The sequence below is a fragment of the Pyrgilauda ruficollis genome, unplaced genomic scaffold, assembly GCF_017590135.1.
Source record: "Pyrgilauda ruficollis isolate IOZ18807 unplaced genomic scaffold, ASM1759013v1 scaffold14, whole genome shotgun sequence".
NCBI lineage: Eukaryota > Metazoa > Chordata > Aves > Passeriformes > Passeridae > Pyrgilauda > Pyrgilauda ruficollis.
In genome coordinates this window covers 11,688,756-11,702,346 of record NW_024512543.1, presented here as the reverse complement: position 1 = coordinate 11,702,346, position 13,591 = coordinate 11,688,756, and the positions used below count along the sequence as shown (strand labels likewise).

Genomic DNA, 13,591 nt, shown 5'->3' with positions numbered 1-13,591 from the left:
TCTTCTGTGGGAGGGGTTTTTAAACGCCTGGAAGAAAAATGTTCTTACTAACTCAACATAGTATCACTGTTTTGCTTCCTTAATCCTAGCTGTATGTTTCCTACTCAGGCATGCATTTGGGCTTCAGACATGTAGGTAGGACTGAACATCCATTTCTGGCGCTGGTTTTATGCTGTAAATGTTTTGTAGAATTGGGTAATACAGAATGATGAAAATATTAAAAACTAGAACATGCTTCTAAAATAATTTCAAAGTGCATCTGAAAGTGGATGTTTTACCTACCTCTGTCAACCTGTCAGTATTTTTAAATTCTGCTATTTCTCCTCTAGGTTGAGTGCTTCTTTTTGCTATTACAGGTTAAAGAGGAGGAAGGAACATTTAAGGTGTATTTCACACTTCCTCCATTCTTTCACCTGCTCTCCCTTAGTGCTTACTATTTTATAATCTTTAAACAGTATCTAATGCATGCCAGTTGTCAACTTTCATAAGACAAATAGAAAACTAAATCTAAGAAAAAACAACCCTGAAACCTTAAATTGATAGGGAAAGGTAATGTTAGAGGACCTGGAAGCACAGCTAACTGTAAATTAATAGCTGCCTGACTTTCAAATTCTAGCATTTTACACTGATCTGTGTTTGTATAATTTTAAGACTCTGAAGTGGCCCTCAAGCATTGCTTCCTGTAGTGAAGTAACCATTATTACTTGTACATTTTAAGGGATTTTTTGGTCATGATACAAAGCATTCATATGAGTAGAGTGTGAGCAACAGCTGCTACTAAATTGCAGTTCAGCCTGTAAATCATGCCCATTTGAGTAGAATGGAGCAGATTGAATAATCTGCTAATAGTTACAGCAAAGTCTAATTTGTATCCATTTAACAATGTAGTATGCAAGAGTGAGTTCTGTTTGCTTCTTATTAAAGGGCAGACATTTCTGTCTTCTTGAGACACCTCTTTTGTGGGTGTTTTTATCCTTTTCCCTGACTCTCCTATAGCCAGAAGATCCTCTATGGCTTGTGCTTAATGAAGCTGGATTGTACTGGCGTGCAGTTGGAAATAGCACCTTTGCTATCACCTGTTTGCAAAAAGCATATAATTTGGCTCCACATGAATATCAGGACATCCCTCTGGTCAACCTTGCTAACCTCTTGTTTCATTATGGTCTTCATGCGGATGCCAGCAGGCTCCTGCTGAAGGCTTTGGCCATCAATGCCTCTGAGGTAAGATGATGGGGGTTTGTGTTTGCCCAGCAGTGAATGTGTTTTCCCTCATTATTTTCTAAGTACATATTACTCGTGTTTGCCTGCCATCTTCCAGCTTGTGATTTGCAATGGATGTTAATTTCCATAGAAATTCTTGACTGCACCAGGGTTGATGCTGATTGTTGAGAGTATAAACACCTAGAGAAGTTCTTGTAAATCAATGACAGACTTCTAGCCTCCAAAACCTGTGTTATCAACAGAGCCTCCAAGGAATTTAATCCTGGTATTTGGCAAGATTTTAACCTAAAACAGAGATCTGTCAAGCTGTCAGCATTGTATCTTGATTTCTAAAACCCTTAAAGTATTGTGTATGCCACCAAGACCTTTATAGACATCTTTCTGTGACACTTGATTTTTATCTGTACAGTTTTATTTGTCCCTAGGTTTTGTCTATATGCATGAAGGAAAACATGTTCTAGTTGTTTGGTGGCTTTACTTCCAATCATAGATTCAAACCAGGTTTTTGTATTTCTGAACAGTAACATGATAAACATCCTGTAGGCTGTCACTTATGTCATATAGGCAGTTTCTGTATAAGCTGTTTGAACTACTGGACTGGCCAGAACAGTTATGGAAAGAAAGGGGGAGGGAATGGCATAGCAGGGAACACCTTTTTTCTAGCAGATAATTTTGGTCTCACATCACAGACACTTCAGTAAGAAGTTTGACTTGTCTCCTGTGCTTCTAGCTCTCTAATTAGATTAACAGCATTTAAATCTGCCAGGCCATCAGTCACCTAGCATGTACAAAAGCTAAAAACAGGATAAGTTTATTCAGTGTAGCATGCAGAAACAAATTTTCAAGTGTTGGAAAGGAACGTAGTCCATTTGGGTGGCAGGTAAGAGTGCAAAAAGGAACTACAGAAGAACTATGCTTGAATGATGTGCCTTAAGAAGAACATATGAAAACACAGCCTTGGAGGGGAGGAGCCTAGGAATCCTTAGGACCATGCTATGTGAGTAGGGCTTCTCTTGAAAAATACTCGCAAATGCTGCCTCATTACAGTAATGCCTGCTCGTGTTTTTTTCAGATGTACTCAGTCCTGTAATACCTAGTGTACCAGAAAAAACTAGCAGGAGGCATTGTACTTGAATGGTATTTCCTGGAATATAATGGAAAGTAAATACAAGTTAAAATTAATTACACCTACTGGGAATAAAAGATGTGGTCCATCAACAAAAGCTGTTAAAAAGAAAAAAAAATCCTCTAGCTCAGCTTGCACAGTTTTCTGAATGCTGTTTAGTAATGCAAGCTGAGTTGGAAAAATCTTCAGCTACTGCTCAGTCTTCGCATTTTTAGAGAATGAATGTAAAAAACTGTTTCAGTGGGGAAAACGGCTGCTTAAATTACAATACTGTTGTCTTTATTCTGTCAGCATATTGTTAATTGCAACAAATTATTTTGTCCAAGTGAAAGACGTTTCAGTCAACTAATAAATGTAATGCTTTACTGTATTCAAGTGTTGAGTTCTACCCAGTGGAAAAAGTGTTTATAATCTTTACTTTTCAAAAAAATACTTACTTTAGGGATGGTAGCCAAAAGCAGTAGACAAAAATACTGTTTTACAAAGAATTGAAAGGCATAAATGTGTACTCCCAGACTAGAGTGACATTGGTGTTTTTGGTAACCTAGCTTTTCTAAGGAAAATCTGAACACTCTTGGCACATGTAATGCATCTGTCCTGCTAAAACACTAGTGATATTTTTGGTTTTTGTGGACTTTTAATGATTCTAAATTGCATTTCAGTTTAGTCCTGTGGCATTCTCTGCAGTAAGCATTATGTTTCTGATGGTTATAAGCACTTAATATTTCATTTCAGTTTGTGTGCATTTAACTGTTTTTTTAATTGTAGAAAGATGGAACTCCTAACACAACCCTATGGCAAAACAGCTTTTGGTTACCACCAATGTTAGTTTTCCATTGTAGGAATAGGCAGTGCCTGTTTAGGAAGTTTTCTAAATTCTTTCCCACCAAATTTATGAGGGTGTGACTTGACAAGGGTATTTCCTAGTTGGCTTCAGTCTTAAAACAGTGAACGTACTTATGCTGCAATGTGTTGCTTTGTGTTCACAGCCCCTGACTTTTCTGAGCCTAGGAAATGCATACCTGGCTCAGAACAACATTAGTGGAGCCCTGCAGGCCTTCAGACATGCTCTGGATTTGACAGCCAAGTGCTTGGAGTGTGAAAGCAGCCTGAAGATGATCCGCTGTCTGCAGTTTTATCCTTTCCTGTACAACATCACCTCTTCTGTGTGCAGTGGTAAGCAACTGCTGAAAGATGGACCACAAGTGAAATAATGTCTGTTTGCCTTGGGTATTGGAGATTTTTTTTTCTGAGTTTCCACCCTTCTGCTTCACAGTGCTTTCTGCCTTTAAGGATCAAGGTTGAGACGTTGCTTTTAAGGGAAAAGTTACAGTCCATTAAATAATTGCTTGAGGATAACTTCTTGAATATCTAGAGGGCTTCCACTGAGTGTAAATTACTTCCTGACTGTCAGTAATACCTCAACAGCACCACCAATATCTCCTACTGGTTAACAAGAAATGCTGGATTCAGTATTTATGAAAGGACACATCTACTGCTAGGCTGCTCAACAGGGCCTTTGTACATCCCTTCAGGTTTTACAGTCAGCTGGATTTGTTTCTTTAAAGCTGAACAATTTGATGAAGAGCAGTGTAGTTTTAATTCATATCCTTTCAGTGTGTTCAGTGCTTTGGTTGTAATTTTCTAGAGTTCAGTCTTTAAGGAACAGCCTGTCTTGTGTCAGCATTATATTATTTGTATGGGGCTTGCAATCATTGCTCTTAACACTCCAAAAAGAATAAGAATAACTTAGAATCCAATCTCTCCCCCCCCCCCGCCAAAAAAAAAAATTGAAAATATTTTCAACTGAATGGTTTATTGTCATTAATGGCTACTTATATTTTTAAAAAATAATCATTTTCAGAGGTGGGTTCTTTCATTTTATTCAATCCTACTGAATATTTTCAGTACTTTGTACTTGAATATGGCCAATATGATACTCGTGAGCAATCTTGAAGACAATGTATTAATGTATTTTCTAATCCCTTTTGTCTCAAATTGTTACTAAGGTATCTTTCCATCTAATATTTTCTTTATTTTCAATGTAAACCTTACCAGAGAAATGCTTGTGTTTTTCAGCATTGGTAGGACTTCCCCTGAGGTTTTTTAAAATTCTCTCTTCAGTGGAGAGACATGGAGAAACCTCCTCTGATTTAGCATCTAGAATTGTGCTGTCCAAACACAGACGAGAGGCCATCCTATCTCCTGGTACAATATGGATGATGCCATCGTAGGTGAAATTCCAGGACTGTGCCATTAAAATAATAGTACTTTATATGGCCCTGTGCATTTTGCTGTGATTGAGAGCCCATCAGCTGTGCAGAGAAATGAATGCTCTTTGGCTGAGTGGGCTGGAGTGGATGGTGTAGCAGCCCAGCTGATGGGTCTCTTGCTGATATGTCAACTCCTATGCTGGTACCTCACAATGAATCTCTTAACTTCAGATTGCCCTTAAAAAATCCTAGGAGATACTGTAATGGAACTTGCACATTTCATCACAAGAGACACATTCATGTAAAAAGAAAAACAAAACAGTGGTTTTTTACTTTTAATTAAGGTCTTTTAAAAGTCTGTAACTCACAAGGTTAAAGTTATTCCAGTCAAACCTTAGGTACTCTATTTTGAAGCTGAGCAGAAAGCAATATAGAAGTATATTCACAGAATTTAAACAGTAACAAACCACTGTGGTTGTTTCTGAACTCCAAAGTTATGTTTGACATCTTTTGTTTTATATGCTTTTCTTCCTTCAACTTGTCATAATGTAGTTTTGTTGATTTTTGGTTTCTGCTTGCATTGGTTCCTGATCCAGGGTGTTCATTCTGAGGTCAGCTGTTACAGCATATGCTCTCTAGGAAGTTTGTGTTTCTTGAATGTGAGGGAAAACCCATCTCAAAAGTGCTTAAGAGAAAAAGTGTTATCTTGCCTTTTTTTACCAGCTTGGCCACTGGTTAGCAAAGTCAGTAGGAATATATTGGAGTTGGGTTTTGGTCAATAAGGAGTTTGTGAAGCTGCTAAATCAAGAAGGAGCAGATTATGCCTTAGCATGTTAATGTGCTCATTAAATTTCAGTATTCCATTATTTAAGTATTTTACTCTGTATTTATATTGTTTGCCTTTTTCTAGGACTTTTCTTAATTTTTAATATCCTTTAGGTCATTTTTTGTTCTAGTGCAAGAAACCTGAAAATATAAAGCTGACAAATAGTGTAAATATTCTTTGTGCATTCTTGAGCAGAGTGAAAAATAAACATACTGGTTAATTGAGCCTTGATGATGATTTGTGGTTTAAGTCCAAACTCAAAATTTAAAAATTGAAAAGTAGATTTACCTATCTTATTTGCAAATCTATAAGGTTTGGGTAAATATTTTTCCCCCCCCTGTAAACTTCAACTGTCTCAAGAGGAACCTTGGCAGGCTATATCAAAGTGAGGTCAAGTCTCCAAAACCAGAATGATTTCAAGAATGTGGACTCAGAAATCATATTTTGCACTTAAAAGTATCCTGAAACTTCGGGAGCCTTCTGTTGCTCCTTCAGTCCAAGGAAAACAGTTGAAAAGAGATTGTTATTATTCACTTGATGGCATGTCATAAAGTATTTGTATCCTTTGAGATCGATATCTTATGCTGAAAACTGTACCAAGAATTTGGAATGTCAGATGTTTCTCTGATTTAATATCTTGTTTTGATGAGCATTCCTTCAGTGTTTCTGAAAGTAACAGCAGTAGGCTTCCTGTGCTTTGGGTTGTAGGCCCATGTGATAGCTGTGTTTTTGCTTCGCCTGTCAAAAGCCTCTGTTCATGAAAACTGAACTGAGTAGCGAGACATGGAATTCCTTGCTCTGCTGCCGTGAGCCATCGGCAGAATCCAGCAAATGGTCAGTGGGAATTATATGCTAGCATGAGATGGAATATGGGATCAAAAATCTGAATTCATGGCCTGATTTTTGATTACAGTATGTGCTTGGTGTTTATTTCAAATAAATAAAATAGGCATTTTCTCAAGCATGTTGGGGCGTTTGCTGTTAGCACAGGATGTTGGAAGTGTGACAGACTAACGCTGACTTTTTGGATGCTTGCTTATATTTTCCTGTCTGTACTGCTGCCTTTTTTTTTTTAGTAACTTATTTCTGGTATAGATAATTTATATTTCAAACCCAAGTCTCTTCATGCACATGAGAATGAGAATTAAAAATCTCAGACCAACACTTTTCTGTTTAACTTTTGCCTCCTGTAGTCAAGTTTATATAAATGTTTGTTTTCATTGTAAAAGAATTTCTAAATCTGCAGAGGTTTTTGGTGGGTTTTTTTTCTTATGGAGGATGAGTGTGAAGTATCAAAGTTATTTCAACCCTGTCAACTGTGACAGGTATTTTAGACAGCTGCAGGAGTTCAGGCAGTTGCATCTAATATAGATTATATATACAGCAAGAACCCACACAGTACCTTATACCCAAATACCTGAGAAAACAGTTGGAAGACTTCATTCTTCCAGCATTATCTGGTAGTGATCCTTCTAGAGATGACTTGGCAGTGTTAAGGGTGTTGCTACATCAGCTGTTAGGTTACTGGTGAGTCAGTTCCTGAAGCAGGTTAAGAAACTTCATGTTGCTTGACAGATAACTTCAGCGCCCGTGTCTGACACACAGGTAACAGGACCAAGACATGTGTGTTAACAAGTGTAAAAAGCTTAATGTGAAAAATAGGGACACTCTTAAAGGTACAGAAATTAAATATTTGGGCTGCTTATTAAGCTAGTAGAGAAAGCCAGGATCATCTTTGTCTGATACTAAATGGTGCATTGCTGAGATTTGTCTTGCACACTTTATGGCTTAAAATATTGCAAGTAGCTTTGATCAGGTATTAAGGTTTGTAGAGGACTGTCCAGCTGTGGGATTGTTCCTGTGGTACTTCACTGGCTGATGTAAACATTCAGATGTTGCCAAGCCTTACTACAAAGGTTACAGAATACAAGAACCATATTTTTAGTGTGATGGCCAGCTGGCCATTGAAACATTCTGATTTGTTAGTTGCTGTTGGATAAGACTTTTCTTTCTATGTGTAAACAGAATTGTTGCCTGGGCAAACAGAAGTCATTTGTACTCAAAATAATTTTTATCAGACTAAGCATCTGTCTCTGACTCACAGTTCCATTTGGTTATGAGCTCATGCACTTCACATTCTTTCAGACAAGACCAAAATTCAGTCTTATTAATAGACTGATGATATTAAAAAATTGAAACACGACTTGTTTCAAGCTTCAAGTCTCACTGTCTTTCATCCTTGGCAAGATAGTGCTTTTACAAAAGGCTTTGTGCATGCTCTGTGCAAAGTCGAGGGAGTGTGAGTTCATTATGAATGTATGTGTACACCACCGAGAAACCTGAATCCTTGTATGTGGAGGGAGTGTTTGTGAGAGCAGTTCGTCCTTCCTCAGAACGAGTTCTGTAATGGGGATCCGCTTTAGGCGTGGCTTCAGTGCCCTCTTGTGGTACCAATACTCTGTGCAACATGAAATCAAAACTCCTGCTTTATTCCGTCTATTTCCCCTTAAAATAAAACATGGAAAAGATGCTTCAGCTTATGTGTATGCGAATTTCCCTTCATCCCTCAGCACTTAGGTTCTTACAAGTTAAAGTAAGTTAAAGTTAATAAGCTTAAACCTTTAAGCAAATTGACCTGAAGGGGAGAGGTTGACCTGAAAGAAGAATCTCTACTTGAAACTCTAATAGTAAGCTTATGACAGATTAAATAACTTACTTAAATCAACATCCCAGTTTAAGCAAGCCTCTGACACTAGTTTGACAGCTGCAATCACCTCAGGTCCCTTTGGTGATTTGAGATACACAAACATCAAGCAAAAGCATAACTTAATTTTCTTTTCAGTAGTATGTTAAGACACAGGGATGTGAAATACTTTTCTTTTTTAAATGCACCTCTCACTTAACTCAGTTATTCCCTAGTAGTTAATTACTGACTTGATAGTCCCAGCAACGGACGGCTACATTTTTATTCCATTTCCTATAGATTGAGGTCCTCTTAGACATTTTTATTGTAAAAGTAGTTTTCTCCTTCTCAAGCTGCTGTATCTTGTTTGTCCAAGGAATGCTTATCACAGTGTTAATGGTGTTATATTAATGTTAACGGAATAAACATTCCCTAAGATGTTTAGTCATGGAACAAAGGGTATTGAGCTTAGCTCAGAATCTAATAGTGTTTTAGTTGAAGCAAAAGGCCAGAATCTATACCAATTATATGGGATTCTGAACTGAGCATTTCTGTATGTTTAAAATTCAGCTTTTTCTCACCTTGATTTGCAGATTAGAAGGCAAAATTCCTGAGTGCTCCTGAACCTTATTGAGAATACTGCATGTATTGGTACTTTTATTTATCTTAAGGCTTGTGGAAGGAGTGGGATCTGTGACCATTTGTTTCTCTGTTGCTTTTACTCTCTCTCTTTTGCCTTATGGTAAAGTTCATCTGTATGAATAGAAGAGTCAACACCAGTAGGTCTTTTAAACAGCAAACAGAATTCTGTGAAGCACAAGACCTGCTTGTCAGAGCTCTCAGAAACACACCATGACAATCATTTGCCTTGGTCATGCAGCAGTAGCATGGAAAGAAAGTGGGTTCTGTGTGAAACAGTGGCAGTTCTAAAATCATTGTTATCCTTTGAAGTTAAAGACTCAGTTGTTTATTGGTGTCCTACACATGCACAGGAGTGCACCCGCATGCCTGTTGTTCACCCTGCAAGTTCTACCTGGAATCTGAAAATCCAGCTGGATTCGTTCTCCCTCTGGCAGCCAAGCATCTCTGTCATTGAGGATCATACAGTGACCATCTGAAAGATCTGGTGGGTGCCACACAGGTGGACTCTAGGTCACCATATTTGGGTTCTTTAGTGCTAAAGGAGTAAGAGGAGTATAACTTGTACTTGTGTAGAGTTAAAACATTTTGCAGAATACAGGCAGATGTGTAATATGAAGAATGACGTGTGGTTTCTGTCCTGGTGGAAGCCAACATCCCTGGGGCGTGAGGGTGTTGGGAAATGTCCCATCAGGTCTTCCACTCAGATGTGCTTCTGAGTGGAAAATCTTAGAGAAATCAACATGGGAATGTGCTCTGTGAGAATAATGTGACCCAGTTATTTTGGGTTTGTGCTACTGTTTCTGCACCACTAGCCCAGAAAAGGAAGAAGCAGTTCCCACAGTCCACTTTTGCTTCTGCAATCTTAGAATATTAAGAATATTGATAAGATCTTGAAAATAGTTGGCCAGATGCAGGCTTCTTGGTACTTTTCATTCCTTGGAGCCTGATTTATAAATCATACTTTTCCCTGAGAAGTCTTCATTTAGTGTCTCTTGAGTGGCTGAAGGAAGTTGAAGGTGAATGCCCTAATACTGCTGTGCCAAGCTCATTGAAACCTGTCTTCCCTTTCCTTATATTTTTCTTGTCAAATCTGTATAAAGGATGTATAGATAAAGATTCTTAAATAGAAAAATGAAAGAATGTGGTACTACATTAAACGTGGCATTTTTAGCTATGCCAGTATCCAAAGGCTGTGCGCCCACTGCTTGTGCACATTGCTTCCAAGCTGCTGCTTGCTGGAAAGCCACTGAGAATCTTAAAGGTTTCTGTAAACAGTGCATGATTCTTTAAGTATATCTGTGTTGCTCAAATGTCATTCTCTTTTGCATGCATTAAATATGCTAATGAGTGAGTTTGTTCTGCAGCTTCTTTCATCATTCAGATGAAAGTATATCTTGCTATCCTACACACTGCTTATTTCCTGCATGGCAGTGTACCTGACAGCTTCTCCCAACAGTCATTGGTCTCACTTTGCATCATGCTCTGTTAAGAATGGTATACCTGCAATATTTAGTGTTCTGTATCCATTCTGTCTTTTCCCAAGATCAGAAGGCCATTGGCTAGCAGAGGAGAGAGGAGAAAATCATGGCCTCAGCTGCTGTAGTAACTTCCCTGTGGAAGGGAGTTTAAAACTGTAGGAGAATTCAGTGAGAGTTTAGTGATGCAAAACCATTCAATATGAAGAAAAAGCAGTACAGTATTAAACTAAATATAATATGACATTTCCCATTTTTATCTGCCTTTACAGTGCAAAAGACTATTCTTCATATGTTACCTGGATCTTTCCTTTACTTGAGCAATAGCTACATGTTCATGTAGGAGGAGGAGAAACATCAGGCGTTGCTCAAAGGGAAAAGATTCCCTCTCCAACTAAGTTTTCAAAAGTTGATACCTTCAGTTGTCAGATGTATTACCATTTTTCTGCAGTGTGCATGTGCTTTTCTGTGACAAGAATGTAGAGAACAAGAGAAATTTGTGACTGTGTCTTCCTCTCTGTTTGAGAGGCTTTCTTTGCCAGTGGCAGTTACTTACGTGTAGCTGCTAAAATTTCTTACTGATCCTTAGCTGGATGCACCACCTAAAGCTGGACCAACAAAGAATTCCAACAACTGCATATGTTCAACAGCCTTTTTAGGAGGAGCAGTAATTCCCCAGCTACATTTGCAGGGAGATTTGGTTTCACAAACCTGTTTATAGTTGAGCTGTATGCACTGAATTAGTGAGTTTATTAAAGCATGTTTGGAAGGGAAAAGAACCACATATGGAAAAGTGACAATATGTAGTTTAGTGTCATTAGCAGATGGCCGAGACCTTGAAGGCTGTATTCACTTGGCCTAAATCTGAGAACTTGTAAAGTGGTGATGTGTGGCCTCAGCCTGTAATGAGTCATGTGGAGGTTGTCTGGAAGCAGCATGCAATGCCATGTGCTCAGATTAAAATGAGCACTGCACGCTGAGCCCCGGAGTGCCAGGCACTTAACTACCCCTGATCTGTCTGCTTTATTGATTTGTTTTTTCCTTTTAAGGTTGGTTGCCTGGTTCATGTGAGTTTGTGTTGTGCTCTGACTGTCCTCAAAGCTTTAAATCTATCGTCTGTTCTGGCTACTAGAGACTGAAACTAGGACAGTTCAGCATTTCCCTAGAGGAAGAAATTGAAGCTTCTTGAATGTAACCATTTTGGGGAGAAGGGACATTCTTGCAAAAATTTTTAGTCTTTCTGCAGTAACTATTCTATGGCTTTGTACTGTTCTGGCAGTGTTAGGAGTGTTTTCTTGTTGAATTCTAGCGTGGTTTGCAGTATTCTTGTCAAACATAACCTTCTGCAGGTATTCCTTACTTAAGGCTAATCTTGATCATCACAGCCATCAACACCAGGATTTTTTTTTATCCTATTCACAGCAACAGTTCTGATTTTTAATGGATTTGTGTAGAATGTGCCCTGTCAGGCAAACTGCCAAGCACTTAAAAGCTCTCTTAGATTAGTAAGGGACAGGCTACCTGACCAGTTAACACTGGTATGCTGTTTGGGTGTGTCAGTACCTCTGCTTTGGTGTCCAGTTAGGAGGAGCAGTTGCATGGATATCTATTCCAAACAAATCTATAAATTGTCATGGATCAAGTCTGACTATGAATCTGCTCTTGGTGAGCAGTATAACCTAGTGAAGAGCTATATAGATCAACTTAAATACAGCTTATCAAAATAGTTTCTCAGAATAAAAAACATGTAATCAGGTCCCTGTGGTATATTGTTTAAATCCCAGTGTATAGTGCAAATCTTACAAAGTGGTTATCAAGACGTAGGCATTCAGAGAAGTGGGAAGCTAGCAGTAACCCATGGTGGAGTTACTAACTCTCATAGAGTTCAACTGTGTGATGCCATTTCTCAATAGAAGGTTACTGTTGTACTTAAAGTCCTTTTTAGATTTGAGTTCACAGATACTTAGGATCTAACAGGATCTACAAAATATGTGATGCCTAGTGTAACAGATATGTGGAAAAGAGGAAAGGTTTGAAATCTCAAAAAAAAGCAGGCCACTGTAGGCTTTGCTTATGCTAATGATACTTAAACTAAGAATTGTCTTTTGCTTTATCATAAACTGATTTCAGAATTGTGCTGTGTACAGGGATATAAATATTAGTCATTTAATATTCACAGCAAGCCTTATATTGGGACCTACTGCAGGTGAGTATTTATTGTTAAGAAACTATTTTCTTACCTACAGTAAAAAAAATCTGGCCCAGGGAGAAGTAACTGAGGACAAGCCCTTTGTCTTCAGAACATTTATGTGCTTATTTCTCTTGGGTTTTTTTCTCTCTTTCTGCAAAACAAACAGAAAAAATCATTACCCTTGAGGCACAGACTGACATTCAGACTGGAGGGCTTACTTACCTTTCTGCTGTATACATAGAAACAGGGTCCTCTGAAAGAGACATTTTCCAGTCTTTTTTTGTTCACTGACAGGATGGCTGGGGGTTTACATATAGATGCTTAGATGTTTCCATGTTTATGCCCTATTCCTGACATCATAGAGTAAGTTTCTTCTTCTAGATGTGCATCATGGAAAAAAGAAGTTCCTATTTTACTGGGTGGAGAGTGAAGGCTTTAGGTAATCAGTCTCTTTGATTTTCCCCTCTGTGACACTGGGAAGAAGATTAATATTTTCTGCTCTGTTATAGAGTAACCTACTGAATTCTTCAGGATGTTTTGCATGCATGTCCCTTATTAAACTGCATTATGTTCTATTTTAAATAGGTTTGTCTTTCTCTTTAATTTTTTCCCATGTTTTATTTATTATTATTTATATTTCATGAGGAAAATTTTGCAGCTGTTCATCAGGGACTGGTCTGTTACGCAGTGGTGAGATATTTCTCTCAATGTGATCAAGAAATCTGGTTATGTATTGTTGGCATTTGTATGTTTTGAAAGGTTTAATCAGAACTGCTGTGATGAGGCAAATAGATAACCTTTATAGCTAAGCCAGTTTAGAAGCAGCTATTTCGCTACAAATCAGATTTTAAAACTTCCTACAAGTGAGAACAGTTTTACCATATAAACCTCTTAACTGGAAAACTGTTGTTGGAATAAATAATAAAAAAGAAAGAACTTCTCTATGCTTCATTTTGTGTGCTTTGGTCTAAATTTTGATGGCATAAATTATCATCCTGTTTTTTGCTATGCATCAAATGAAAGCTTTTTATGTAGTGTTTTCTTTGACTATTCCTTTATGAGCACACCTCTCATCATCTTTGAAGAAGGGCCACTGGCTATCAAAGGGAGGAATTTATGAAAGTCAGCTTTTAAAATACTTCATTTTGCTTTTCATTATTTGTTTTTGATACTTCACTTTTTCAATCAGCAGTTTGTCCTGTCCTTTGAAAATG

At 37.9% G+C, this 13,591-nt stretch overlaps 1 protein-coding gene across 2 annotated transcripts in view; it reads left to right on the top strand.

Moving 5' to 3' along the window:
* TTC17 (tetratricopeptide repeat domain 17) overlaps positions 1-13,591 on the top strand; it is a 55,665-nt gene that overhangs the window by 24,529 nt on the left and 17,545 nt on the right. For both annotated transcript variants that reach the window (XM_041459936.1, XM_041459937.1), the window contains exons 15-16: positions 997-1,221; positions 3,337-3,523. In XM_041459936.1, coding sequence (XP_041315870.1) covers positions 997-1,221; positions 3,337-3,523 — 412 coding nt within the window. The remainder of the gene's footprint in view (positions 1-996; positions 1,222-3,336; positions 3,524-13,591) is intronic.